The 26,994-nt window shown below is 43.8% G+C and overlaps 1 protein-coding gene across 1 annotated transcript in view; it reads right to left on the bottom strand.

Annotated features, from left to right (window-relative positions):
- Positions 1-26,427, bottom strand: part of SREBF2 (sterol regulatory element binding transcription factor 2) — a 35,640-nt gene extending 9,213 nt beyond the window's left edge. Inside the window, exons 1-14 of the mRNA XM_083698598.1 lie at positions 26,000-26,427; positions 12,410-12,799; positions 10,530-10,711; positions 9,584-9,724; positions 8,605-8,829; positions 8,058-8,172; positions 7,692-7,873; positions 6,892-7,084; positions 5,855-6,036; positions 4,813-5,086; positions 3,839-4,008; positions 3,456-3,624; positions 2,823-2,943; positions 1,775-1,884 (exon numbers count right to left, since the gene is read on the bottom strand). Of these exons, the coding sequence (XP_083554724.1) occupies positions 1,775-1,884; positions 2,823-2,943; positions 3,456-3,624; positions 3,839-4,008; positions 4,813-5,086; positions 5,855-6,036; positions 6,892-7,084; positions 7,692-7,873; positions 8,058-8,172; positions 8,605-8,829; positions 9,584-9,724; positions 10,530-10,711; positions 12,410-12,799; positions 26,000-26,084 (2,539 nt within the window). The 5' untranslated portion in view covers positions 26,085-26,427. The remainder of the gene's footprint in view (positions 1-1,774; positions 1,885-2,822; positions 2,944-3,455; positions 3,625-3,838; positions 4,009-4,812; positions 5,087-5,854; positions 6,037-6,891; positions 7,085-7,691; positions 7,874-8,057; positions 8,173-8,604; positions 8,830-9,583; positions 9,725-10,529; positions 10,712-12,409; positions 12,800-25,999) is intronic.
- Positions 26,428-26,994: the final 567 nt, after the last annotated feature.

The raw sequence follows: 26,994 nt of genomic DNA, 5'->3' as shown, positions 1-26,994 counted from the left end.
AGACACTCTCACCAATGCAAATCCAAACAGGTTTTGTTTTAATGGCTTCAGGAGACGGGAATCTTTTCCCGACCCACTGTTTCCTTACATCAAGATCCTTCCCCCTGTAAACCTACGAAAGTGCATTCAAACACACTGAAATCCTTGCTCCTGGGGAGGGGAGCCAGCCATGGGAGGAAGGCAATTTGGAGTAAGAAAATGGTAGCCAGGGAAAAGTCACACCCATACCCCCCCCCCACTTCTCTGTTCTAAATTTCCATCTTGGATCTGCTTTTCATTTTGAAGAATGGAATTGGGTCCCAGTTACACATAGTTATGTGTAATGAAAATGAACTTACCAGGAACTAGAATAGTGTGAGGTTGCTTGCTGGTAGGAGGAGCCTTACAAGAAGGACAATGATGAAAAGGTCAGTTTCCAGCAAGACCTGTTCAGATCTCATTTGAAATGCCCAGGGCCTGATTTGGGAAAGCGGGCAGGGACAAGGGGTTACCAGCATGATACCATCACAGTAATGCTTCTGGGTGAGCCCTTCCTTGAAGTAAACCTGCCCAGGGTCCCAAAACACTTCCAGATTGTGATGTTGAACTTGTACAAGAGCAGGTCACCAGGATAAATTGTGGGGGAGAGAGCCAAAATGGACATTTGGGGCAGGCAAGGTGTGCTAGGCTTGGGACAAGAAAACTGATTCAACTCCCTTTGTTGCTGAAGTCAGGGCACATTAGTGAATGCCATCCTGCAGAGTAGGGTACCATCCACCTGCTGCTGCTGCTGCTGCTGCTGCTGCCACTGACACACAGGCTAGTACAAAGCCAAGCATCTTGCCAGACACTCCCCCCTTCACCTTACTGCTTCAGCAGAAGGGAACAACAACAGCAACCAGAGACAAGCAGCTCGGTACCACCCTGCCAACATATGCATCTTATTTAAAAATGCTTCTGCCTTGGGAATGGAGTCACTAACCAGAATTTACAAGACTCCTTAAACTCTTGGCTGAGTTACCAGCTCTCAGTGTGTTCCCCTAAACCATTAAGTGGTCAAAAGTATTTACTTTCAGATCTCAGCTGAGGCGGCCGTAAGTACTGCAGAAAAAAATTAGATCTACATAATTACTGAACTCTCCTCTAGAGGTCTCCACTCAGCTGCTGATCAAATCTCACCATGATCAATGTAGAATACTAATCACTGACATGTGACTGGACACTTGCTTGTCTTAAAAAGCAGAAACTGCACTACATCTAAAAGAGATTTATCATGGGATATCAGGAAAATTCTACCTGCTCAATGTTATATTTCTTTGAATCAGCAGTGTCTTCCTCATATATGAGGAATGGTTGAGGGAACTGGCTATGTTTAGACTAAGATGAGATAGGATAGCCATATTTAAATATTTAAAGAGCTGTCATATGGAAGATTGAAGATATGGTCATTCCATATCTTGGGGTTCAAATTTTTACCTCATGCCATCCAATTTTCTTAATATTTTGTACACTTGTTGAATTATCAAAACTAAGTTTAAATCTAAAGTTTATCTCACCCCAGGTTTTTTTAGTTATGAGAGTTTGAAATTTCAAAAAAATTGACAATTTTGGCCTTTATGGATTTAAGAAAAATATCATTGACTTAAGATACACTTTTGATCAACTGGGCAACATTAATTAATGTTGCAGCTGAATCAAGTTTAGAACACTAACTCAGCAGCAAATGCTTGCAGATCTCCAGCATGAAACTGAGAAATATGGGACACTGCGCAACCTGGGCATCCTTCACACTTACCCAGTGCAGACCTCAACACAGAATTTCCAGTGAAAGGTGGTGTTCCAATTCCCAAAGAGTCCACAAAAGAATTGAGTAACTTCAGGTATTCCAAAGCATTAGAGAATTCACTACAAGCACAAGCAGAAACCAGACTTTTACCAGTAAAGACAATGCAACACATTTCTACAGTGCATCAGTTTAATGTGTGCAACGTAGTATACTTAGTAAGGTAAGGTAAAGGACTTCTGGACAGGTATGTCCAGTCAAAGGTGACTATGGGTTTCCAGTGCCCATCTAGCTTGCAGGCCAAAGGAGCCGGCGTTTGTCTACACACAGCTTTCCAGGTCATGTTGCCAGCATGACTAAACCGCTTCTGGTGCAACAGAACACTGTGACAGAAACCAGAGCGCACAAAAACACCATTTACCTTCTATGTTTATCAACTTACACTGGCGTGCTTTCAAACTGCTAGGTTGACAGGAGCTGGGACAGAGCAACGGAAGCTCACCCCGTCGCGGGGATTCAAACTCCCAACCTTCTGATCGGCAAAGCTCAAGAGACTCAGCTATTCTTAGTAAGAATGCCTGATTACCAGCTCTCTCCTTGCTCTGCAAATTGCTATTATTCAAGTTCTGTTGGGGAACTTTCTTTTATCATGGAACTCTCAACAATCCAGCAGCATACTAAGCACTTCTCTGTGCTTCTGTCTCCAAAACAGAAATAATTTACTGATGAACCTTGTTGAGCTTGAGTGTTGCCCTTAAAACTGCATGCGCCACCTGAACTAATCCGTTATCTGCAATTCAGTTACAAATTGCTAGGAGAAACTGCCCTTTGCCACATAGGCAATAGGTATGGCAGATGAATTTGATTCAAGTGTCTGCATTATGTCAGGAATTTTATTCTGTTGGCCCTGCCACATTGCTCCTAACCAAATAGATGAAATCTGTGCTGCTACCCTTCATCCCACCTGCTGGGCTACAGGAACGGAGAGAGCAGGCAGTCAGAATCGGCCACTCAACCTGAGAAAAAATGCCAATAGGGTAGGGACAGAACTGCAGCTTACCAGGGCTCTTCATCATCATGTCCTGCAGCCCCCTTTGGAACCTGAGGTTTCACAAGGGATTCAACCGCTCTCTCCAGGAGGTTCTCACAGAATGCCTGGTGCACCTGTGCAATGGGATCAGCTGTAGATGAAAAAACAATCAGCTTTATTTCCTTTTCTCAATAAATTACAAAAGATTCAGGGCTGCTTCCCTAGTAATATGCAGGTATCCCTCAAAAATAATCAGGTGCAAACCCTTGCCATGTTATGCAGGATTTGAAATATTGTACTAGGACCTGGGATCAAAACCCCACTTGGGCATGAAGCTCACTGGGCGACCTTAGGCCAGTCACCAACTCTCAGCTTAACAAACCTCACAGGGTTGCTGTGAGAATATCACATTGAGCTGGCTGGCATATAAATGAAATAATAAATAAAAATCTGTTTGGGCAGAGAAAGTCTTTGCAGAAAGAACTCCACCATTTGGGAAACTGTCCATTTGATTGCTCAGTCAATGTTCCACAATTTCTTACAGCACCAAAAGCTTTCAAGCAAGAATTGACTAGAGAGAGTGAGCATACACATGCATAATGCTGTCCCATAACTTGGATGGCAGACTTAGGGCAATGCATTCACAAGCCTGCTGGGTCTCACCTGGGTTCCTCTGAGTGCAATATAGACTCTCCTTGGCAGCTGTTTTCACTGTCCAGTTCCGCTCCACAAAAAACTTTTGCCCCAATGGGTGACACAACCAACGCAAAGAGTCAGGGATGGCGCTGCGCTCAGAACTACACAAGCTCTGGGCTTGACTTAAGAAATAACTCTGGTAAGAAAGAAAAAGTGTCATGGTAAGATATGGTGCTGAAGGAAAGCTATGCATGCTTCTGACTCAAGGATAGTAATTCTGTGTAAAGTTAATTATACAGATCAACTTAAAAGCCACTTCCATTCACATGCAAAACCGTAGTCAGTTGAAATATGCCACAATACATACTTGTTCTAAATTCTGATGGGAGGCTTGAAAGAGATTTACTCACCGCCAGGAAGCCCAGCTTGCCACCACAGCGGGTCTTCAAGCCAACTGCAGCAGTCAGGTGAATTTCTGCCAGTGTGCTTGGTGAAATCTTCTCTTCTGCACATTCAGCCAGATTCACAGCACACAGAGCCATGTGCAATCCTGAGTAGGCAGAGCTGGATGGTAGCTTGCCTGAATCAGAAACCAGAGGACAAAGAGTCATCTCCTTTAAAATAATTTACAGAGGGGCAGCCAAGATAGACTCTTGCACCAAAGAAAGTCATGCAGAAGCTCAAATACGGCTGTATGAAGGGGTATTTTCTTGGAATATTTTCTTCCTGAATCTTCTAACATTCAGCATCACGGGACAAATTAATTATGTCACAAGATTTTGTGGGCTGCAGTCTACTTCACCAGATGCATCGAGTACTATCCTGAGTTGAAGGTACATATATACATCACTTTTTAAAACTCATGCCATGTGAGACTTTTCCTGTACAATTCCTCACATGGTTTGATCTGGGAAAGCCCTTTGAGCTACTGAGATTCTGTTACATTCAAACCTTAAAATGCAGTAATGTCCTGCCTTGCAAAGCCTTGGTTTATATCTATCTACAATCTTATCTTTATAAGACTGTAGATAGATATAAACCAAGGCTTTATAAGATTGTAACTTTGGGAATCAACCAAACAAATCTCAAGCTATGTATATCACGCTCTTTCATACAGGCCAAATAGAAGACCATCCTTCATTTCACTATCTGAATCATCTCAGCTGGTTATACTATTGATTTTCAGGTAAGAATAAATCTAACAAGACACACACACCCCAAAGAAGAGTACGGCACTACTTGTATCATCAAGCTAGAATGAAGCACTCTCTGCAGACTTAGGTTTTTTAAATGTTCTATTGAACACAGACAAAGTACATAGATAAGTCTAGGTAATCACACTAGACACTCACAGAAGTGGCCACCTTCTCCCTTTTCCGCTTACCTGTGATATGGAGCTGATGGAGCTTATGATAGGCTAGAGCTGCATCACGCGCACTAGTTTTGGCTTCATCCTCAAAACCTGCAGGGGCTTCTGTTGCTCGTCTCTGCCGAGATGTCCTCTTTAGCAACCAACGCACCAACCCCAACTTTTGGAGACTGTAGCGGATAACGTTCCAGGACAGGCCGCAGGCCAAGTCTAAACGAGAGGCAGGCAGTGCTCGGCCCAGGGCAGACAGACAAGTCTGTAAGTTTGATGCAGCAGCAGTAAAATCTTCCTGCAGGCACAGAACAAAAACAGAAAAGCTGAAGGTGCAGCAAAGACGTGTGAGAGTCCAGTGACTTCAGAGACTCTCGGAGATGGCATGTGGAAACTTGCACCATCAAGCATAATCACCTTTAGCCTAGCCTTGAAAGATGCAGCATCTTTGACCCTAAGGCTGCATTTTTGGTCTCTTCTATTTATCTCCACTTAAATCTATTTCTACATTTATTTATGTAATACTGCTTGATGAGAAAATCTCTAAGCGGTTTACAAAAAAGCAATTTTACCAACCAACAGTAGCTTTCAAACTGCCTTTTTTCTCTATCTTATTCAAATATGCTAACAGTATATAAAGAAAGATTGAAACAGTAACTGATGTTCTGAAATACTTTTATTGGAGATATTACCGTAAACCTTCAGGCATATTAAGCAAATCTGTGACAATCTGGCCACTTTTACAATTAGATTCAGTTGCAAAATTCAAATTTACCCCAGGCCCATGGCAAAAACAAAGATTGCTTTACACAGCTAAAGCTGAGGGTGGCAATTCAAAAATATTTTATTGGGGCTTTCTGAAAGGAGAAAAGTGGAGAACTAAAGAGCTCCAGAGTCCTTTACCATACAAGTGTTTCAGAAGTAGGACAAATGCTTGCAATCCCAAGTGCACAAGCCTCCCTGGAGAGTTGATCTGCACTTTGAGGTGCTGCCTGTTCAGTACTGCTCCAGAAGACAAACTGGGAAAGAAACAAAATTTGTTTTCTGAAGCAGGAACTTGACCTACCTTAGCTAAATCCAGGTCTGCTTGTTTCCGATGCCGCCAGAAAGTAACCGATGACCGAGAGTGCAGTCGAGTCACTGGCTCTCCATGTACTAGGAGTTTGATGAACACACTCAGGACAATAACACCGTTCACAAGCCACAGGATCAGAGTGGGCATCATCCAACCAAACCAGCCACCAGAGCCTACAGGGAAAGATGCCAGAAGAGATATGGAGGGGGGCCAGAGGGGAGATGGATGAGGTAACATCTTAAAATAACAAGACTGGGATGAATTTTAATTATGTAAAAAAGCTGTGCACATAAGGAGGTGGGGGCTCAGGCAATTTGGCTCTGAGTCCCAAATAAACTGCACTGCTAAAGTTGGGATTACAGATTTGTGTGTGTGTGTGTTACATATATATAGTATGTTCAAAAAATGCAACACAATCTGTATTGGCTCTACAAATGCTGAATTTTACTCAAATAGATAAAAAATATTTCACAGTGTAACTAGACTATGTGATTCTTGTAAGAATCCCATTTAATAACTCCCATGTCCTGCAGAAGTGCTATGAGGATGGGGTTTTAAAATGACCTAGTAAAACTCAGAACAGATGAAGGCTGCAACCCTATACAAGTTTTCTTAGGAGTGAGTTTCCCTGAACACAATGCAGCTTACTCCCCAGTAAACATGCAAAGGAGTGCCCTGCACAATTCTTTAGAGAATATCCTAACAAGGGTCAAATCATTACTTTAATATACAGTGCAGGGGTTTCTCAGTATCCAACCAATGGAGTGGCCAGTGTTGATATATGAATGAATGGTGTAAATGTTTTGATGTAAGCAACCTCGAGTATGGTTTAACTATGGAAAGGGGGCATACAAATAAATAACATCCTTTAATTAAAAAAAAATTAAAGCAAATAAATAGCACCCCTTTTCCCCAGTGTCACTACTACTGTCTGTGTTCAGCTACTGTATATGTGATCCTTAAAGAACTCCAAACACCAAACAAGCAGCATGGAGAAGTATACTGAAAGACTGGATTTTTGACAGTACCTGAGTTTATTGACAGAATACTCCTCCCTGAACCATGATGTACAGAACCATCAGAGTCAGCTGTCCTTTGGCCCTCTAGGAGGGATGTTAGAGGGTTGAAGGAGAGACAGAGGAACGTAAGAGCACAAAGCAGCATCCGTGAGCGGTCAACCATTCCAAGAGCGGCAGCTGGAGAGTCAGGTTCATCTTTAACCTAGACCATAGTGGTAGAGGATGATTTGTTAGAGAGCAAGAGAATTGTGAAACAGTGAAGATAATTAATTGTTCCCGGCCTACTGAGAATGTATAAGAATTGACTGATGTTCACAATTTATCACAGCACTTCAAACATGGCTATAAGAACAATCTCCGCTATCATGCCTCAACATGTTTCTGAGTGTGCTGAATCAGAAGGAGAGCTAGTGTTATTGTTGCAGCCAATCAATTTATATCTATATATTGTGCACAACATTTCTTCTTCCTATTCTCACTCCTGTTAAGAGGCAAGAGAAGAAGGGGAGACAGCAGAGTTACATCAACCTTTTTATTAAAAGGTCTGTGAGACGAAATATTGTATTATTAGGCTTTGGGTACAGGACTTCACACAATGACAGCCTAAACTAGCCAGGGATGATAATGTCATGGAACTGATTAACCTTTGTATTCCGAGTCACATCTTCCTCTAGAACCATAGTTCATTACAGCCTTTAATGCCAAACACATGATCTCCAGCTCAACCAGCACACATCACCCATGTCTACAAGTAGCATGCAACCCTTATGCACGCTTCCCTCTGTAGAATGTTTTAGGATGTTGACTACCTTTGCATCATCCAGCAGTGGGCTTCCTGGTTCTGAATCAATAGAATAAGGGGAAAAGCCTGCTTGTGACCCTGTGTCAGAGGCTGGAGGAGACATCAACAGAGCATTTTGGTTGAAGTCATCCATCTTCAGATCCACATCATTGTCCACCAAACTGCTTAGGTCAAACCCCTTCAACAGCTCTGAAAAGACCAGAGATTGCAAAGATTAACTACTCACATTCACAATTCAGTTTTCTTTCCCCTTCATGCTTTCCCTTGCTTCCCTTGCTTAACCTGCCCACACAAAACTGGGCAGCCAATAATATACGTCATCAAACAGTGAAGTAGGAGGTCAAAGGCACTTAAAGAGCCACCCAACACTTACTGTTTTTCTGATTAGCAAGCTTCAGGACCATGTTCTCTTGACGCAGCTTATGGTTAACCTGCTGTAGGTACTTAATGTAGTCAATGGCCTTTCTCAGTACCCCTGACTTGTGCATCTGCAAATAATGTGCATACATTAAAGAGAATGAACAATAATTTTTAGCAATAATGCCACCAAATCCTCTTTCAGCACCAGCTTCTACACTAAAGCTGCAATGATTTTCCCAATCACAGGGAAGAATACGAAATGGATTCAAATCAAATACATTTAGCATCTATCATGGGAGACCAAAACTCCATATTGACTGAGCAAAGATTAATAATCTCAGTAAGAAGCAGAGAATCTAGGCGTATTAATACCACAAGATATCTTTTTATCTCTTTTATTTATGTCTTGCCATGTTTAGTGCACATATAATTATGTATTTTTCTAACTTTCAAATAAAGAAAATAAAAAAGGAGCAGAGAATTATGACTTGCAAGCATATTGTCAACTGGGTTTGAAATCACAGCAGTCTTTTTGCTTTCAGCCACAAAGCAACTCATACCTTTGCATCTGTTCCCATGACTAGGTCCTTCAATTCTATGATCTTATCATTTATAGATGATCGGTACCGCTTCTCAATTATATTATGGGTTGTCCGCCTCTCTCCTTCCTTTGGTGGTTCTGGTTGCTTGGCACCACCAGGCACCTGCTTGATGGGCATCTTCTCCTGCCCTCCCATCACCATGGGCATTGTGGTCAAGATGGTACCATTGCCACCAACTAAAGTCTTTTAAAAAAAGACAACAGTGACCCAGTTAAAGATTAATTTGTTCGGTGGGTTGGGAGCTGGGGCCTCTGTGTTACGGTGGTTCTGCTCCTACTTGCAGTTGCTACATGAGATCAGCTCTGGGGGACTCCTGCTTGGCCCCTTGGCATTTGGTCCATTCTGTCCCTCATGCTATCTATAGGAAGCCCCAGGGAGCTGTTATCCAGGGATTTGAGACATAGTGCTGTCAGTATGCCGACGAGAGTCAGTTCATACCTCTCCATCCAGCAGAATGAGAAGAGATTGTGCAGATGCTGGATAGATGCTTGAAGGTACTACAGGTGTTTCCCAAGCCCAGGAAATAGGGAGGCATGTTCTGGATGGGACTGAACTCTCTCCTGAAGGAATTGGTATGCCGCTTAGGGGTTGTCCTCAATTTGAAGCTGCCACTAGAGATACAGGTGATCTGAGTGTGCTCTCAGTAGTGAGGATAGCCTGTGCCCAATTCCAGCCTGTTTTCCAGCAGCAGCCATTACTGGGCCAGGATAGCCTAAGCTCAAGTATCCATGCTCTAATAACTTCATGACCTGATTACAGCAAAGAACTCCACATGGAGTTACTCTTGAAGAAGCTGCGGCTGGTGCAGGCTGTAGATGCTCACTTGTTAAATGATCCTTCCGCCTGCCCCACTTAACAGATTCTTAAAACACTATACTGGCTGGCAAGAGGGAGAAGGTGCATGTTTGGGAAGGGAAGGCAAGATGCCCTACAGTACCTGCAAGGCTGCTGTCTGAATAGGCGTGGTCAGTGCTGTGAGGGCTGGATTCTGAACAGCAGTCATAACAGGGCTGCCATCAGCTTTCAATGTTGTTAAGACAAGAGAATCAGTCTTGATTATCTGTGGCTGGACAAGGACCTAGAAGGAGAAGAGGCAGTTAAAAGGTTTAGCACAACAACACAAAGCTCAATTCTGCAAGCACTGCAGAAGCTGGGCAACCTTTTTTATAACAGATTTCTGTGTGACTGCATGGAGTTCAAGTATGCAAGTTTCAATATATATCTAACCACTGCTTCAATGTATGTTCACCCCATGCTCCTTCCTGCAAATGCCAAAGGCCAATAAGAACTTGCCAATGAGCCAACCTGTTGGGTGTATGGAAGACTCTGAATATAGTAAGAACTGTGCTGTCAGTATGGAGTCTGACTGCCATTGAAGACAATTTGATCCTTCTGTACGAAGAACAAGTTCTAACCCTTGTAGTTATGAAGGCAGTTCTAAAACGTGTTGTATCCAACTACTAAAAGCTTTCAGCAGTGAAACAAGGAATACTCTATTGTCTCTGATTATTTTCCTTTCCATTTAAACAATACTGCAGCTGGCACGTTACTAAATATTAAACCCCAATATGCTATAGATACAGCTCTACATCTAGTAGTTTGCTATCCCTCCCCCCACAAAAAACCCTCTCCAAAATCTCTACTAACATTCTTCTAATATTGGACCACTGCTGTCCATTTTTCTATGGCTAAGCTATCCTACAATTCAGTCCATCAGTGATCTAAGCCTAAGGAACTTCACTGCTGAGGATAGTCTGGTCTCCAAGCAGTGAAGCCACTTCCTGACTTTGAACAGAAAGGAAACCACCTGCATAAATATACATGCCTCGGAAGTGCAGAAAACTAAACCTTCCCGCATAATATTACAACATAAAACTACTCACTGGAACCTGCTGGACTTGAGGGGCAGCTACTGCCTGGACTGTGGCCGGGGTCAGTGTCTGGATGGTGCCATTGGCTGTTTGTGTCAAAACCCTCTGAGCTTGCATCGTTTGCACTTGCTGCTGGATAGTGACTGGTTGAACTTGCGAGGAAGTCACCAGGCTCTGAACCTGGGGTTGTAGCACTAAAAGGAAAACAAGAGCAATCTGAGAAACTGCCTGAATGAGCTGATGCTGACAGAAGACTACAGCTTTCATTATGATGCTAAGCTGCAATCCATGACCTCTCAGGACTGGCCAGTGTTCAGTCAGCTATTGGGGGGGGGGGGCGTTTTCTCCTGGTTCCTCTTCCTAGCAGCATTAGACCCAGCAAAGCAATCTATGAAGAATTTAAAAACCAGCAGCAAATATTGAAGTCAGGAAAACAGATAAAGAAAGATTGTCTAGCTCTAGTCACATTTATCTGGACCAGCTCCCTTTAAAAAAACCCCAGAAAAACCAACAATGCTGCCATGAGCAAGTCCACGTGGCTCAGAGGGGCTTCCCATATTCCTAGCATGTGTTTCCTAGTTGTTGTTTTTTCTAAAGGTAGTTTCAGAGAATGTCTCTTGTACAAGCCTTCCCATGTATTGGGGAGATCAGACATACCCCTACTCAGAGCACAGGCATTGCCTCAAATAAGGCTGGATGGCACAAGAGTCAGAGCATTTTTGAGGGTGTTGGTCTTCAAGAAGTTAGTAAAGATGATTCTGTTACAGTGACTAGACAGAAGTCTTACTGAAGTTTTTCTCCCTGAAGATTTCTACAGCTGATAGGAGTTTTAAGTTTTTCTATTCTAGTTTGTGATGTTTTAAACATACAGTATAGACTTAGATCAAGACATGCCCTTCTGTGGCTACTGCTGAGAAAGGGAGAGGAAGGGAGAGTCAATATTTGCGACTTCCCCTCCCCCCCCCATACCCCTTAGTACAACATCCTCTGCTGTACCAAGGGTCCCCCAACCCTCCAGAGAATATTTCCATGGGACACAAGGGTCTGCAAGGGAAAGGAGGAACTGGCAAAAATTACCACAGAGCATCCCTCAAGCTGAGTTCTACATATGTAAAGTCTGAACCCAACACATCATAAGAAAGGTTAGAAAACAGTAGATTCTATACAATCAGAAGATGTGGAAGATTTGGATACTGGAGAGACAGACAAGAATGAGAAACTGTCATGCTCTTACAGAAGAGTACAGGAACCATTCATAAGCCTTCTTCAGTTGTTATACATCTAGGAAAGTAAACAGTGGGGACAAGAGCCCTACTTCCACCTTGACCCCCTCATTGTTTGACAACCTCCAACTCACAAGTGACTATAAAAGGCACAGAGGCCTTTTATACTCATGGAGGCCACCCCTTATTTTAGAACCCTGAAATTTGAGTGGGGCCCTGATGGTGGAGCTAGCCCACTTGCCCCTACTGCCTCCCCCTATGTTAGCTTTCTTTATTTCCAACACCTGAGGAGAGTTAAGAGTGATAAAGGTGCATGACGTATTGTGTAACTGTACATTACTTTGCAGTGATACTATTCACAGAGTTCCTTTTGAGTGCTACCTATGCTTTACTGCACAATATTTAAGGCCACTCCCCAACTCCTGGTCTTGGTCTCCAATGCCCTTCTTCACCCCAAATGCCAAGCTTCTCTAATTTGCCTGTGAGATCCTAGAAAACGTGCACCTATTTAGAAACATTTCAAACATTAATAGAAACTTCTCACAGATATGAAATCAGGAATGGTGGCTGTAAATGCTGCTCTGATACCTCTTGCTCTGCTGGAAGATTAGGGCAAGACATTTAAGACAATGTAGGACTACTTGTTACTACAAAGACTTTGCAAGTTACCTTGAAAACTTGTGGCTGCATTTTGGTATATTACAGGCTGCTGAATGAACCGGGTCTGGGGAGCAGAGCTGAAAGCTGGAGTAATCATCACAGTCTGCTGCTGGAGCTGAGGCTGAACCTGGGGACGAGGCTGAAGAGCAGGTGCCGTCCGCTGTGGAACAGGTGTTGCGGCAGTTGTCTGAGACACCTTCACTTGCACGGTCTGAAGCTGGGGAGAAGCTGCACCAGGAGAGAAGGTCTGTAGCTGCCCCTGGCTGTAGGGCCTCTGTGACGAGGGATCTGAGGTTCCACCACCATTACATACACTGTTGCTCTGGAAGGAGCCACACAACTGTTCAGAAAACAGATCTGGAAATTCTCCAGCTTGGTTGCTGACGAACTTTAGCATCTCTATAAAAAAATAAATTAAAAGAAAGGAAAACAGTGAAATGATATGACGGACCATTGATACCATGGAGACTGATGAAAGGGTCACCATATGTAATCGCAGGAACAAAATATATACTATGCACATTTGTCTGTTTGGGATGTGAACGAATTCTCTCCTGAATAAATCAGGTCCTTGGCTTGGGGATACTTTTACATCGAGTCTTATAGTCGGACACCCAAATGATGCCTGTGGCCCAAAGCATATTTTGTTAGCTTCGGTTGTCGGCCAGCATCAGCTGTTCCTGACCAAACCTTCCCATAATGCTTTGGTCACATTCCAGTTATTACTGCAATGAGCTATATGTTTGGCTGTATTTTACAATTGCTTGCAAACTTCAATGGGCTCAAAACATGGCTGTCTGGTTGTTAACCTGGGCTTGAAAATTTAATCATATTCAATCCAGTGCTTAAAAGCAGATGCCAAAACTACAAGTGACATCAGCAGAAGTGGCCAGATAAGGATGCCCTACCCTGCATGAGACTGCTAAAAAACCAATTTCCTCCAAGATAGCCCAGAGATTTAGAAGCAGAGTAACAGCTGGAACACTGGAAAGCAAAACCTTAGGACATCTTTGCTCTTCCATTGTAACTCTTTGTATTTTAAATACTGTATATAGCTTTAAGCTTTAGTTAGCAGACAGAGCATAAATATGCCAAATAACCAAGACCTCCACCAGCTACCATTCAAACACAATGCAAAGTGCTTATTTTAAACTTTATAGCCTCAAGCAGTCTTGAGGTTCTTCTTCATCCTGGTTCCTCTTCATCCTGGAGAAGAGTGACTAGTGGGGTGCCACAGGGTTCTGTCTTGGGCCCGGTCTTATTCAACATCTTTATCAACGACTTGGATGATGGACTCAAGGGCATCCTGATCAAATTTGCAGATGACACCAAACTGGGAGGGGTGGCTAACACCCCAGAGGACAGGATCACACTTCAAAATGACCTTGACAGATTAGAGAACTGGGCCAAAACAAACAAGATGAATTTTAACACGGAGAAATGTAAAGTATTGCACTTGGGCAAAAAAAATGAGAGGCACAAATACAAGATGGGTGACACCTGGCTTGAGAGCAGTACATGTGAAAAGGATCTAGGAGTCTTGGTTGACCACAAACTTGACATGAGCCAACAGTGTGACACGGCAGCTAAAAAAGCCAATGCAATTCTGGGCTGCATCAATAGGAGTATAGCATCTAGATCAAGGGAAGTAATAGTGCCACTGTATTCTGCTCTGGTCAGACCTCACCTGGAGTACTGTGTCCAGTTCTGGGCACCACAGTTCAAGAAGGACACTGACAAACTAGAACGTGTCCAGAGGAGGGCAACCAAAATGGTCAAAGGCCTGGAAACGATGCCTTATGAGAAACGGCTAAGGGAGCTGGGCATGTTTAGCCTGGAGAAGAGGAGGTTAAGGGGTGATATGATAGCCATGTTCAAATATATAAAAGGATGTCACATAGAGGAGGGAGAAAGGTTGTTTTCTGCTGCTCCAGAGAAGCGGACACGGAGCAATGGATCCAAACCACAAGAAAGAAGATTCCACCTAAACATTAGGAAGAACTTCCTGACAGTAAGAGCTGTTCAACAGTGGAATTTGCTGCCAAGGAGTGTGGTGGAGTCTCCTTCTTTGGAGGTCTGTAAGCAGAGGCTTGACAACCATATGTCAGGAGTGCTCTGATGGTGTTTCCTGCTTGGCAGGGGGTTGGACTCGATGGCCCTTGTGGTCTCTTCCAACTCTATGATTCTTTGATTCTGTGAGGTCACAGTACCTGAAGCTCCTATAACATGGATAGGCAAACTAAGGCCCGAGGGCTGGATCCAGCCCAATTGCCTTCTAAATCTGGCCTGCGGATGGTCTAGGAATCAGTGTGTTTTTACATGAGTAAAATGTGTCCTTTTATTTAAAATGCATCTCTGGGTTATTTGTGGGGCATAGGAATTCGTTATTTTTTTTCCCTTCAAAAGATTGCCCGGCCCCCCCACAAGGTCTGAGGGACAGTGGACCGGCCCCCTGCTGAAAAAGTTTGCTGACCCCTGTCCTATATGAACAGAGGCCCCACTTCAGGATTCCCCCTAAATAAGTGACATGGCTGGTTACTTGAAACAGAGCCTTGTCTGCTGTGACATACCCATAATTTGAAACTCTTCAATCACTCCAACCTACATTTACCACGTGGTTTTTACATTTACATTTTTGCCTTTTACTTTCAGTCAAGTATTTGCCACCAAGTGATTAAGATTTGAAATATATTGGGTTGTGTTCAGCTACGTTTTACTCAGAGTCGACCCACTTAAACTAATGGACTGAACTCAGCCATTGATGCTAATTTCCATGAGTCTACTCTGAGTAGGACTAGTACTGTATGCAACCCATAATGTTATTTGTTCTTGATGCCTGAGTGGTATTTCTTGTTTTTGCTGCTATTTGAATTCTTCAGTTGTTTGCATTCTATGTGTGCTGCTTTTATTACATTGTTTGTTTTGTTATCTTGTATGCTGCCTTGAGAACCTGACTGGGTCAATAAATATAAATATTTTAAAGACAAACATTTGGTCAACATGCCAGAGCCCATATAACAGTGGTATTTTAGCCTCAATAAAGCATAAGCCAGAGATATATTAAGTAATGATCTTATGCATATGTATTTGGAAATAAGCCTCACGGAACTAAGGACTAAACTACATGCTCCACAGGACATCAGTATTTTCTTTTTTAATGAAATGCAGTCATGATGTGGGGAGTATTGCTACAATTTGATCACAGCAGTTGAACCCTTTCCCCCTTCCACCCCACCTTCTGCTATAAAACACACACACACACATCTGGTATTACTTGCTTCACGGTGGGAAGAAAAATGTGGTTAACTGTATTCTTTTCCTTCAATGGGCAGAACAGTAGCTTGCAGGGCAGGGCGGGGGGGAGGTGTTTACTGGGACAACAGCACTAGGGGTGGGCTCAATATCTGCTCTCCCCAAGAGGGCTGATCAACTGAGATTTCAATACAAAATAAGAATGTTGGACAACCCTGTGTAGCACGTGTAACAGAAGGGGAAAGCTAGGAGAGGGCTGTTTATGCCCTTCCTTGTGCAACTGCTGCACAACAGCCTTGTAAGGTAAGCCAGTTGCATCTTAACTATCACTGCTGCCACCACTCCTTCTTGTCACAGCCCCCAGATGGGACAGAATTCTGGGGTGCTCAAGAAAATATCCAGGATTCTAAGACAAGGTGTCCTGTGCCTCCCAGCAATATCTCTTCTGAACAATGGGACTAGTATCAAACTGATTCTCCCAGCCTTAGATTTGGCATAGGCTGCTCTTTTCCCCATGAAACCAACTCTTTCACCCTAGCAGCATATGAACTACAGCCAGGCAAGTTTACCCGAACCTGAAGATCGGCAAATACACACTTCAGACCCCAACAGCCAAATTAGATTTTAATTACGAGTAGAAAGGAGAGAACTTACTTACAAACCAAGATAGCATAGGTGGTTAGTTGCAGCATTTTCTGATGGTGAATGATGGACCCGAAGGGAAGGGACAAAGGAACAATTTCTCCAGACCCTTTTACGGGGTTTTTCCCACCCATGTGTGTCTGAATGACACTCGGCTCTTTTCAAAGAATGTCACTTTTGGCAGATAACTAGTGTGGCACTTGGATACAGTTGGAGAGATACAGACACCCACTGGGGCAGGCAAAGATGGTTACAGTGGTACCTCTGGATGCGAACGGGATCCGTTCCAAAGCCCCGTTCGCATCCTGAGTAGAACGTAACACGCGACTGTGCGTCTGCGTGTGCGTGGGTTGCGTTTCACTGCTTCCGCTCATGCACGTGACGTCATTTTGAGCGTCTGCGCATGCACGAGCGGCAAAACCTGGAAGTAACACGTTCTGTTACTTCCGGGTCGGCGTGCAGCATAACCTGAAAACGCTCAACCTGAAGCATATTTAACCCGAGGTATGACTATATTGCTTGGAGGAAATGGCCACTGGGATTGCTCACTCTTAGTGCCAAACAGAACCTTTCCTAGGCTTCTGGATTCGGAACTGGGTTAGAGTATGTGCTTGCCTTGCTCAGGCTTAATGGATGATAGGATAACAATGTTTTTCTGCATGGCATGCAGTTTGATCCTGAACAACAGCACCAAGTACCAGTAAACAAGCACAGGATCAGGCTGCAAAGGTTCCACAGGAGGAGCTTGCTTCAGCGTCTCCTTGCATCACTATCATTTATAACCAGTTCTACCATTCATATAAGCAATGTGGACTAGCTAAATAAATTAGCTAAGGAAACAAAAATCAGCAATCTGGATAGAAACTCTGTAAGCACGTTCGGTTAGCAGCTGCAAAGTTGTGGCATTAAAACATTAAGAATGGAAGCAGTAATAAAGCTGCAACTTTGCCAATGGCTACATGTACTTACTAGCATTTCCTCCTACAGATTTAACAAGTGCCCAGAACATGTGTTGTTGTTGTTTAGTCGTGTCCAACTCTTCGTGACCCCATGGACCAGAGCACGCCAGGCACTCCTGTCTTCCCAGAACATGTACACATGGCCTAATGGCGCACAATGTATGTGCAACCTTTCAGACATTACTAGTGCAAGTTTAGAGCAAGGCACATTCAAAGTATGCTGGTAATTTCATTCTAAGATTTAAGAGAGAAAGCCATGGTTCACTTCATTAACAGCAGAGAGTTCTGTTTACTAGGGGGAACCCACTACTATGTTTGTTTGTTTTTAGAACCATAGAGCTGTAGAGTTGGAAGGGACCCTGAAAGCCATCTAGTCCAACCCCCTGCAATGCGGGAATTTCAACAAGCAATCCCCCAATCTGAAACCTTACTGGACCCTGCTTAGCTTTGCAAATGTGCTAGCTGTTTTATTGCTGCAGCAATAGGACAATTTAGGTGACAGTTTAGGTGACCCCAATAATAATAAAGGATACTGTCATACTGTCACTTTTAGATTGTTTCTAAAGGACCAGTATAGCTACCTGCATTCTTTCACTAAGTAATAAACTGTGACTTTGTGCTGGAGTGTCCTTCTGCCAAGCTCCATATACCAATTGTGTTTCACAGTCAACTGAATCAGCTGAAGTCGAAGTTGCCATTACAATACAAGTCATCAGCGGATACATTTGTCTTGGCTGACAAGTGTTGCTTTCAAGGAAAGCTGTAGCCAGGATAACATTACAGTTGCTGTTATGTTATTGAAGTAGCTGAGAACAGGTCCTTAGAACAGAACGGAGTCAGACAACGTGTGCAATTTATGAGCAGGCTGCTGTTCTCCCAGCACATACAGGCATGTCAGCCAGAGTGTACCCACACCACATCTTGGCAACCACATACTGTTAAAGAGAGCACCATTCTTAACATGCGCAAAGATTCCCAGATTGGGAGCAGGTCAGCCTGCCAAAAATTGTGGATCGAATGTCCCTAATTGTACTGAGATCACAAAAACTAGACAAAGCTTCCTGCCAATTTCCGAAGTAGGAAGCTTAGAAAGCAGATCTTGTAACTGCAGAAGTCACTAAGTAATCAAACCTAGAAGCCTGTGGAAGCAACTAAGAACAACCATTCAGAGTACAAATAAGCAGTTCTGTTCATGCCACAACCTCTTTTGTTTCCTCTTTATTCTGCAAGCTCCGCCAAGTTAGTAGCAAATGAGCCACTCCCAGGATCAGGGCTATTGTGGGTAGTCTAACTGATCAACACTGGGAAACAAGACTTGATACATATGGAAAACCTGTTAGGCAAGGAATATTGGTCAGACTTACAAAGAAGCAAGGGAAGACTATTCACCTGACAGAGTTCAGCTGAGAGGTGAAGGGATAAAAGGAAAGGAAAGGGAGCCAAGACCACATACACCCACCCACATGCTTTAGTGATTCTTTTGGAGAACAAAAAGGGTGCAAGTTTAGGAAAGTGAAGATATGAACCCTCATTTATAATCTAAGGTGCAATCAGGAATGCAATTCCAGCAGAGAGAAAGTAGCAATGGGTTGAAACTCTCCCAAAATAAAAGTTATCACTAGAAGAGATCAACAAAAAGTTTGTTTCTTCCCTGACAGCTTCCCATGCCTCTTAAGGAGATCCATCTGACTATGTAACCCAGGCATAGGCAAACTCGGGACTACAACTCCCATCATCCCTAGCTAACAGGACCAGTGGTCAGGGATGATGGAAATTGTAGTCTCAAAACATCTGGAGGGATGAGTTTGCCTATGCCTGATGCAACCAATCTCCATTAAGAAAAACCTCTACAACAGCCTTCATTAGCCTCCAGATATTTTGGACAGCAATTCTCATCACCCCCAGTCAGCACAGCCACTGTCTCTGCAAGTCTATCATATATAATTGACAATGTTGTTCAAATAACGCCACAGATTTTCTGGTCCAACCAATTCTTCAAACTTCAGCAAGAGCAAATATAATATAATGATCTCAGAGCTACTAAGCTACCTTGCTGAGAGATGTAACTAGCTCAGGCATGGAAGCACTACAGAGACAGGTACCTAAGGGAGCCCATATGACAGGTTACAATTTCTACCACACAGCCCTTGGGCCACAATTAAGCCCTAATTGTTGCTACTCTCTCTATCCCCAAGCCGTTTTCTTTTGACTACACGAGGCAGACATGATGATATCAGCCTATGATCTCTTTATTTGTCAGAACTATTCTGCAAAGTGCAAATGGGAACCAACTTTAGAAATATCATGTAACTGGCATTTATAACAAGTAGAAGGTAAAGGTAAAAAAGGTAAGGTAAAGGACCCGTGGATGGTTAAGTCCAGTCAAAGGTGACTATGAGGTGTGGCTCTCATATCGCTTTTCCGGCCGAGGGAGCCGGTGTTTGTCCACAAACAGCTTTCCGGGTCATGTGGCCAGCATGACTAAACCACTTCTGGCCCAACGGGGCACCGTGACAAAGCCAGAATGCACAGAAATGGCGTTTACCTTCCTGCTGCAACAGTACCTATTTATCTACTTGCACTGGTATGCTTTTGAACTGCTAGGTTGGCAGGTGCTGGGACAGAGCAACGGGAGCTCTGTCCACTGTCATGTGGATTCAAACCACTGACTTTTCAATCAGCGAGCGCAAGAAGCTCAGTGATTTAGACCACAGCACCACCCACATCCCTTGAATAACAAGTAGGATAGAAATTTGAAAAGTATGGAGAGGATTCACTGACCACTTTACCCCATTGAAGTTGATAGTATAAATTGCTAACATTTCAACCCTACCCCAGAACTCCTCCTCTTGATATTGGACCTCCTGTATAAAAAGAAAGCTGCAGGTATATTATTTTAAAATTACATACAATAATTATTACCTGGTATCTAAATTCTTAACTTGGCTTTTTCTATTGAGGGGGGAGAGAGACATGGGACCCCTGTTTTGGAATGTTATTTGATTAGGGGTTCAGAAAACATTTGGATTTTCTGCTGAAAATTGTCCCCCCTTTGGTTGTCTTCCTCGCATGTCTGAAAGAAGCCAAGTATGGAATGTTTTTCAGCAGTATGAGCCCCTGCTCTGGTCGATAGCCTATTTCCTATTGGGGTGTCATGACTGCTCCCCCCCCACACACACACATAATAAAATTGGCCAGGTGAAACACACTTATTTAAACATGTGCAGTTTGGCCCTGAGGCCCTTGGGAAATTAAACAATCACAACATTTTGCTACTGTATATATTTCAGGGGTCATGCATATGCTTAGCATAGAAAGACCCACATGAAATTACTGGCATGGAAAATATCTGTGCCTGTAACCTTAGGGAGCCATTGCCCTTCCTGATGGACAGAATGGGGCTAAAAAATGATCTACTGGTCTGTTGAGATAGGAGACTTCCTCATATTTCATCACATCTCCTTCCCTTTTAGAAATAAATCAACATACTCACAACCCCCTGCTATACTTCTTCCTGTTACTACTACTGTGAAGCCACTATAACAACTGATAAACAGAGAGTGGTGACACAGATAGGAAGCCAAAATATTTGCAACTGGAAAGACTTGTTTTAAACTAAGAGAGAGAGAAATCTTAACATACAACCATAGCCAAGAGATAGTCAAATGTATCCTGAATTTCAAACTATCCAATGTTTTTTAAAAGTCAGGACTTTGGGGTGGTTGCCATGTAATGCCAAACCAGGTGCTGCACATATTTGTCATAAGCTACCGCACTCACTCTCCCACTTCCTCTACACATGCTGCTTTACTGACTTCCTTTTGCTTTTGTGGAAATAATAGTTTTCCATCATATGCAAACCAGTAAGCTATGGTTTGCACAAGCCCTCCAAATTAAGATGTATATGCTTGAATTCTGGTTTGCAATCCTCATTTGAGAGGTTTGTGCAAGCCCTAGTTTGGATGAAACAGAAAACAATGTTTTCTATGAAAGAAATTCATTAAAGCACAGCACACGATAAAAGGGTAAGGAGAGACTATGCAATCACTGGGCTCATAATATTACATCAAACCACGGTTTGGCATCTCATGTGAACCAACCATAAAAGAAAAATGGGGGGAAGAACAGACACGTTTAAGCATTCATGTCTGGCTGTAAGCGTTCATATTTTGAACACTGATAAATCGCAACCTACTCTGTCAAATTTATGATGTCAAGGTCCCCCCCCTCCATTTATTTACATAGAAAAAAAAGGTTTAAACTTGAGAGAAATGGGTATGTACTAGAGTTATCTCTTAAATGTGCTTGTTTGTATTACATTCTAATACTATTTCAAGCAAAACTGTTTCACAGGATATACAGCTGATTTCTTAATTAAGCAGATAAGACCAATAGTGGGTCCAACAGTCAAGAAGGCTGTTTCTGCACGTGCTGTGTAGAGGGAAGTGAGGGGCAGATGGGACTCATCAACCTGGGAAGGTAGCCCATCTAGGAGAAGGAAAACTCTGATCCTAAACCTCCACTGCCTTGTGGGATATTCTTTGGGAGACAAAAAGGCTAAGGAGTAAACCCTACACAAAGGGGAATCCCTAAGACCGTTGAATGGTGCCTTGTATGCCTCCTTCCAGCAACTCCTGCAGCCAAGTTGGTGCCAAATTTCTGGCTCTGCTTTCCTTCGGACCACATCAGTGGGGCCAGGGGGGGGTTTTGTTGTCTGGCCAGCTCAGGACCCACCCACACACTGCCCAAGCTTGTGCTCCAGCAGGTCACTTTGGTAGGCTAACACAGCTGTAAATGCCAACAACAGCACTTCCCTGAGAAGCTGTGGACAGCAATTATCTCTTAAACATCTCTCTTCATTTCCAAAGGCTATACCAGAGTTGAAAACATCTCAGGCACAAGAAAGGACAAGGATCGATTATCAACATCTAGGAATTTACAAGAACAGAGGTTAGCACCTAAAAATGTGAAGTGGTATGCTAGGAATTTGAATTTTTTCTAGAACAGGTTTCTTTGTACATCTCTCTTCTGAATCCTCTTGTTTTTCCATGTCTTTCCTCAAAGGTTTCCCCAGAGGCGGACTGCTACTGTGTGGATAAGAGAGCCCATGACTGCCTTGCAGAAGCAGTAACCAGATTGCTTACAGTTGTTGCTGGAACACGGCTGCACAAGAAGCATTATGTGCAAAGGGAGAGAGAAACTTGCCAGTAAGATAACAGGACTAAAGGGCAGTTCATACTTTATGTAGCAAATACGGTTTCTGCCAGTACACCACAGTTACATAAGTGTGAAAGAAAAATATCCACATGCATCTTTAAATATCCACATTCACAGACGTGGCAATCCTGGCCCAATCAGAGTTCCCACATGGACATATATAAGAGCATGTACACAGCTGTATATGTTCAAGTGGTTGTGTTTTTACACTTGTAGATTGCGTATTTACACTTGTAAATTACACTTGTAAATATACAACAATGTTTGCCGTGTAAAGCCTTAAGCTACTCTCACACTACCTAAGCAAGGCAAAAGTAACAGTTATGGGTTGGTTGTAACAGAATACAATGGTACCAGACAATAATGAAAAATCTGCTTCTTCGGTCAAATTGTCTTGTACAACCAAAACCATCTCAATTAAAATACCTGATACAAAGCTTTACAAGAAAAAAGTAATGAAACAAATTTGTCACCCTTGATGTTTAATAACCTATAATTTACAAATTCTTTCCTGATCTCACCAGCTTGTAGAACACATTGTGCAATGTTAAGAGAAACGTCTGACGTTATCTGCTACTGAAAATATCAGGTTTCTATTTTCCACTTGCTATAAGAAATCTAGTTTTTTTTTCTTTAACACACTTCTTTTCAGATAGTTCTTTCAAGCACTCTGATTCTGAAGAGCTACACCTCAAGTCAAGCATTTTTTTTCCTGGCAAACAAAATATTTTCCCAATCTGTATAAACATCTGTATGAAGTTAGGAGTGCCGGAAATGTGCAAAGGTGAATCAAGTGGGTACATGTAATTTAAAACACTGAGCAATGTTTCCCAATAGTGAGGTACTATACAAAGTAACCTTACAAGAAATATGTTGAAAGGCTAATTATTTTGAGACATGCTAAAAATAGAGAGGAAAAAGGAATCGTATTGACTTTTAAAAGGTGGGACAGGAAGGACTTTGCAGTAAGTTCCCCAACTTTTAAGACAGCTATTTTTAGTATGCATTAAATCAAGAACGTTGCTGGAAAAACGTCAGGTATAAAAAGTAGAAACCTAGAAGGCAAATACATTGACAGTCAAATTCAAATGAGATGCCTGAATAAGGACCCTTAATCACAGGCTAAAGACATTTCCATCTAGTTCTCATTCCAGGAAGCTACATTGCAATCAACAGTCTTTATATTCAGGGTGCTTCCACACACACAAAATCCTTGCCAGTCAGAAGAGGTGGCAGAACCAGCATGAGAGACCACCTGAGGGCTATGCAGTCCATTTTCCAATTGCAGTGCTTCCTAAGGTGAAAGTTACCTACGGTACTTTCCTATAGGACACTGCCATATTGTCTCAAACCAGTATTCCAAATAGCAGCAACTCTCCAAGGTCTCAGGCAAGGGGTTCTCCTAGCAATACTTTGGGGGAGTAAATAAATGACCTTCTGCATGCAAAGCATGTATTCTCCTCTGAACTGTGCCCCCTTCTTATGCTTCCAACTGTGCACTACAACAGCAAAGCAAGAGAAGTGGAACCTAATATTTTGATAAGCCTGGAGCCAGCATTACTTAGAATAATGGTTACTATTCCTCAGTGTCATATTGCAATGAAGAAGAGTACAGTATCCTTTGTGGGTAAATATTTAGGATTTTTTTCACACATGCCAACACAGCTACTTCTACTTTTTGAAGCTCTTAAGCAGCTGTAAATAGTACAAATAGCAGAATACTTTTGATGCAGACATTCTGCAAATCTGTAGTGTTGAGTAGCTTTTAAATAACATCCCTTTATTTACATTTTAGGGAAGTACACTAGACTACTCAGCTGAAAAATACCTGCAGAACACTAGTTTCTCGCTATTGCAGACAGTAGGTTCTTGATTCATGGAAAAGTATGGCCATTTGTCTCAATAAACCTGTCTTGACACCAACTACCTACTCCACTATTACTCCCCTCTTTCTTGACAAGATACTTGAGCAGATGGTCATTCTTCTATCATTTTGCTGTGTCCTTGCCAGTTCATTTTCTGACCTGGATATAGCACCAAGAGGGCATTAGGGTGCTGACAATCTTCTGACAACAAGAATTGTACTATCAGATCTTTCTGCAGCTTTCATGGTTGCTGAACATACAGTAAATTCCTGTGAATCTGGCTACAAAATATTTTTAAGTTCCTTCCTCTTCCATGAGTTGGATAATTAAGTTTTAATGGGTTTTTGTCAGGACCAGCCCCAATATATTTTGGCACCTGAGCAGCACCTCTAAATGATGTAGATTTTCCCTGACAGGATGGGGGACATCAGGAACATGGGGAGAAGACTGGCATCGGGATCTGCTGACCCTGTGGATCCTGCTGCCTAAAGCAGTCACCTCATCTTGCCTCATGGGTGAGGTAAGTAAATGTTTCGGATCAGAATGGCAAATGCCATCATCATACACTGAGCTATAAACTCAAAACATTACAGATAGCAACTACCAAGTGAAACCAAGAGACAGAAACTGCTTTCTATTTGTCACACACCTCCTTTACCAAATTAAGGCAAGCTTCACCATGATCCAGCTCACACTGCAAAGTGTTTGTCTCCAAAATGACAAACCTACAGGGGGGGGGGGGGGAATGATGCCTCTGTATAACTTCCTTTTCCTTAACACTCTCCAGCCCCAGGCACCTACACACATTCTTTTGCCACATATCCACTGGCTACACTGATAATTTACATAGATGTGAAAACCACCTGCCAAGTAAGGCACATGAATGAACTTAAATCAGCACCTTCCAGATTTCAGTGATATGTACTTTACTCAGATCAGGGGGATCCAGACACTGCGATGCGGGACGGGCAGCCTTCAGACTTGCTAGGTACACTTTGTTGTTGTTTTTACTACAGCCCCAAGTCCCAACCAACTAGAGCCAGATACAAAAGAATTCTGAGACAAGGGATTTGTTCCAATCGCTGAGAGAACCTACCAGTTAGACCCATATCTATCTTCTGCCCAGCCCTGACCCGGACCACACCTTAAGTAATGAATTCCGATATGCAGGTAACACTCACTGAATTCACTCTGCTGGCACAGGCTGGGTAACTGTACTCAGAAATAAGCCCCCCTCCTCACCCCCTAAACTCAAGGATGCTTAGGATCCCAGGTAGCTGTGCACACTGGGCTGCAATCCCGAACTTAGCAGCGCTTGCATAGCGGGCCTTGCTCGCGAGGAAGCACCGCACGGGGGGGGGAGGGTATCCCACGGGAATCCTGTCAAAAGTCCACAGCGCGCGCATCCCTCTGAGGAACCTTTCGCCCTCTCTTGAACAGTGAATTTGGGGAGGGGGGAGGAGAGCCATAGGGGGATGAGGAGCGCGACACCTGCCAGCCCATCCAGCCAGGTTTATCCCGCCCTCCAGGCACTTCGCGGTGAAGGGGTGGCGACAACCCTCTTTCCCCGCGGCGAGGGGGCATCCACGGGCGGCGGCGGCGGCGGCGCCTCGGCCCCAGCGCAGGCCGGGCGCGCCTTCCTTCCCCTCCCCGCGCGCACTCACCGTCGATGTCGCCCAGCGTGAGCTCGTCGCCGAGCTCCGTCAGGGTCTCCATGGTCTCCATGCTGCTCAGCTCGCCGCTCTCCATCGCCGGCGAGGCGCAACCGGCTCCTCCGCCGCTGCCGCCCGCGAGTCAGCAGCCCGTCCCAGGGAGCGGCCGGGGTGACACCCAGCGCGTTAACCCCTTCCCGGCCGGGCGGCGCTGCCTCAGCTCAGGCTCCCGGAGCTCCCGGCCCCGCGCGGCGGCGCCATCTTGGCCGAGCCTCCGCCTACTCCGCCCATCCACCTGCGAGGAGCCACCGCTGCGGCCTGGGCTTGTTGTCAATGAGACCAGGTCCCCGCCGGCCAATCAGCGGGCAGAGCGGCTCGTGGTGTGATGGCGCGTCAGCGATCAGCAGCTTTCGTTAGCGTGCGGCCGGGCAATCCCCTCCCGGGCGGCCCGCCTCTCTGGATTTGAATATGCATAAGGAGGCGGAGATCTAACCCGTGTTCGGGTTTGAACTTGAAAGTGACAGGGCGCCCCTCCGTCCCTCCAGCAGAGGAACGGGATCGCCGCCGTACTAGACTGTGACACCGTGCGCCGCACAAGCAAACCAAAAACGAAGTGTGCCGGTCCCGTAGCGGGAAGTCCTAACATCCAGAGTCAGGCAATACCTTTATAATGAACGGTCAAAATGCCAAAATAAGGAGCAAGCTTTCGAGTTATCCAGGTCTCTTCGTCGGTCTGGGTGTAGTGGGACGGGAAGTCTGCATTTGATCATTGCAGTTCGAAATGGATGATTTACTTACCTCCTTTGCACAAACTTTTTGAACAAATCGTGGCAGTCAAAACTCAACCCTCAGGATTGAGCATTGACAGGTTCGGTCAAGTGGCTCTAGGCTTACTTTTCCGAATAGAATTATGCATAAGTAATAAAATCAACTTCACTACAGGTTTCAGCTTGAGAAGAGAAGTCAAGTCTTTCTAGACCATGATGGGTCTTTATGGGATGCAATTC

This window comes from Podarcis gaigeae (genome assembly GCF_964106915.1).
Source record: "Podarcis gaigeae genome assembly, chromosome: 10".
Taxonomy (NCBI): domain Eukaryota; kingdom Metazoa; phylum Chordata; class Lepidosauria; order Squamata; family Lacertidae; genus Podarcis; species Podarcis gaigeae.
Note: the sequence above shows the minus strand (reverse complement) of the source record. Positions and strands in the feature narration are given on the sequence as shown.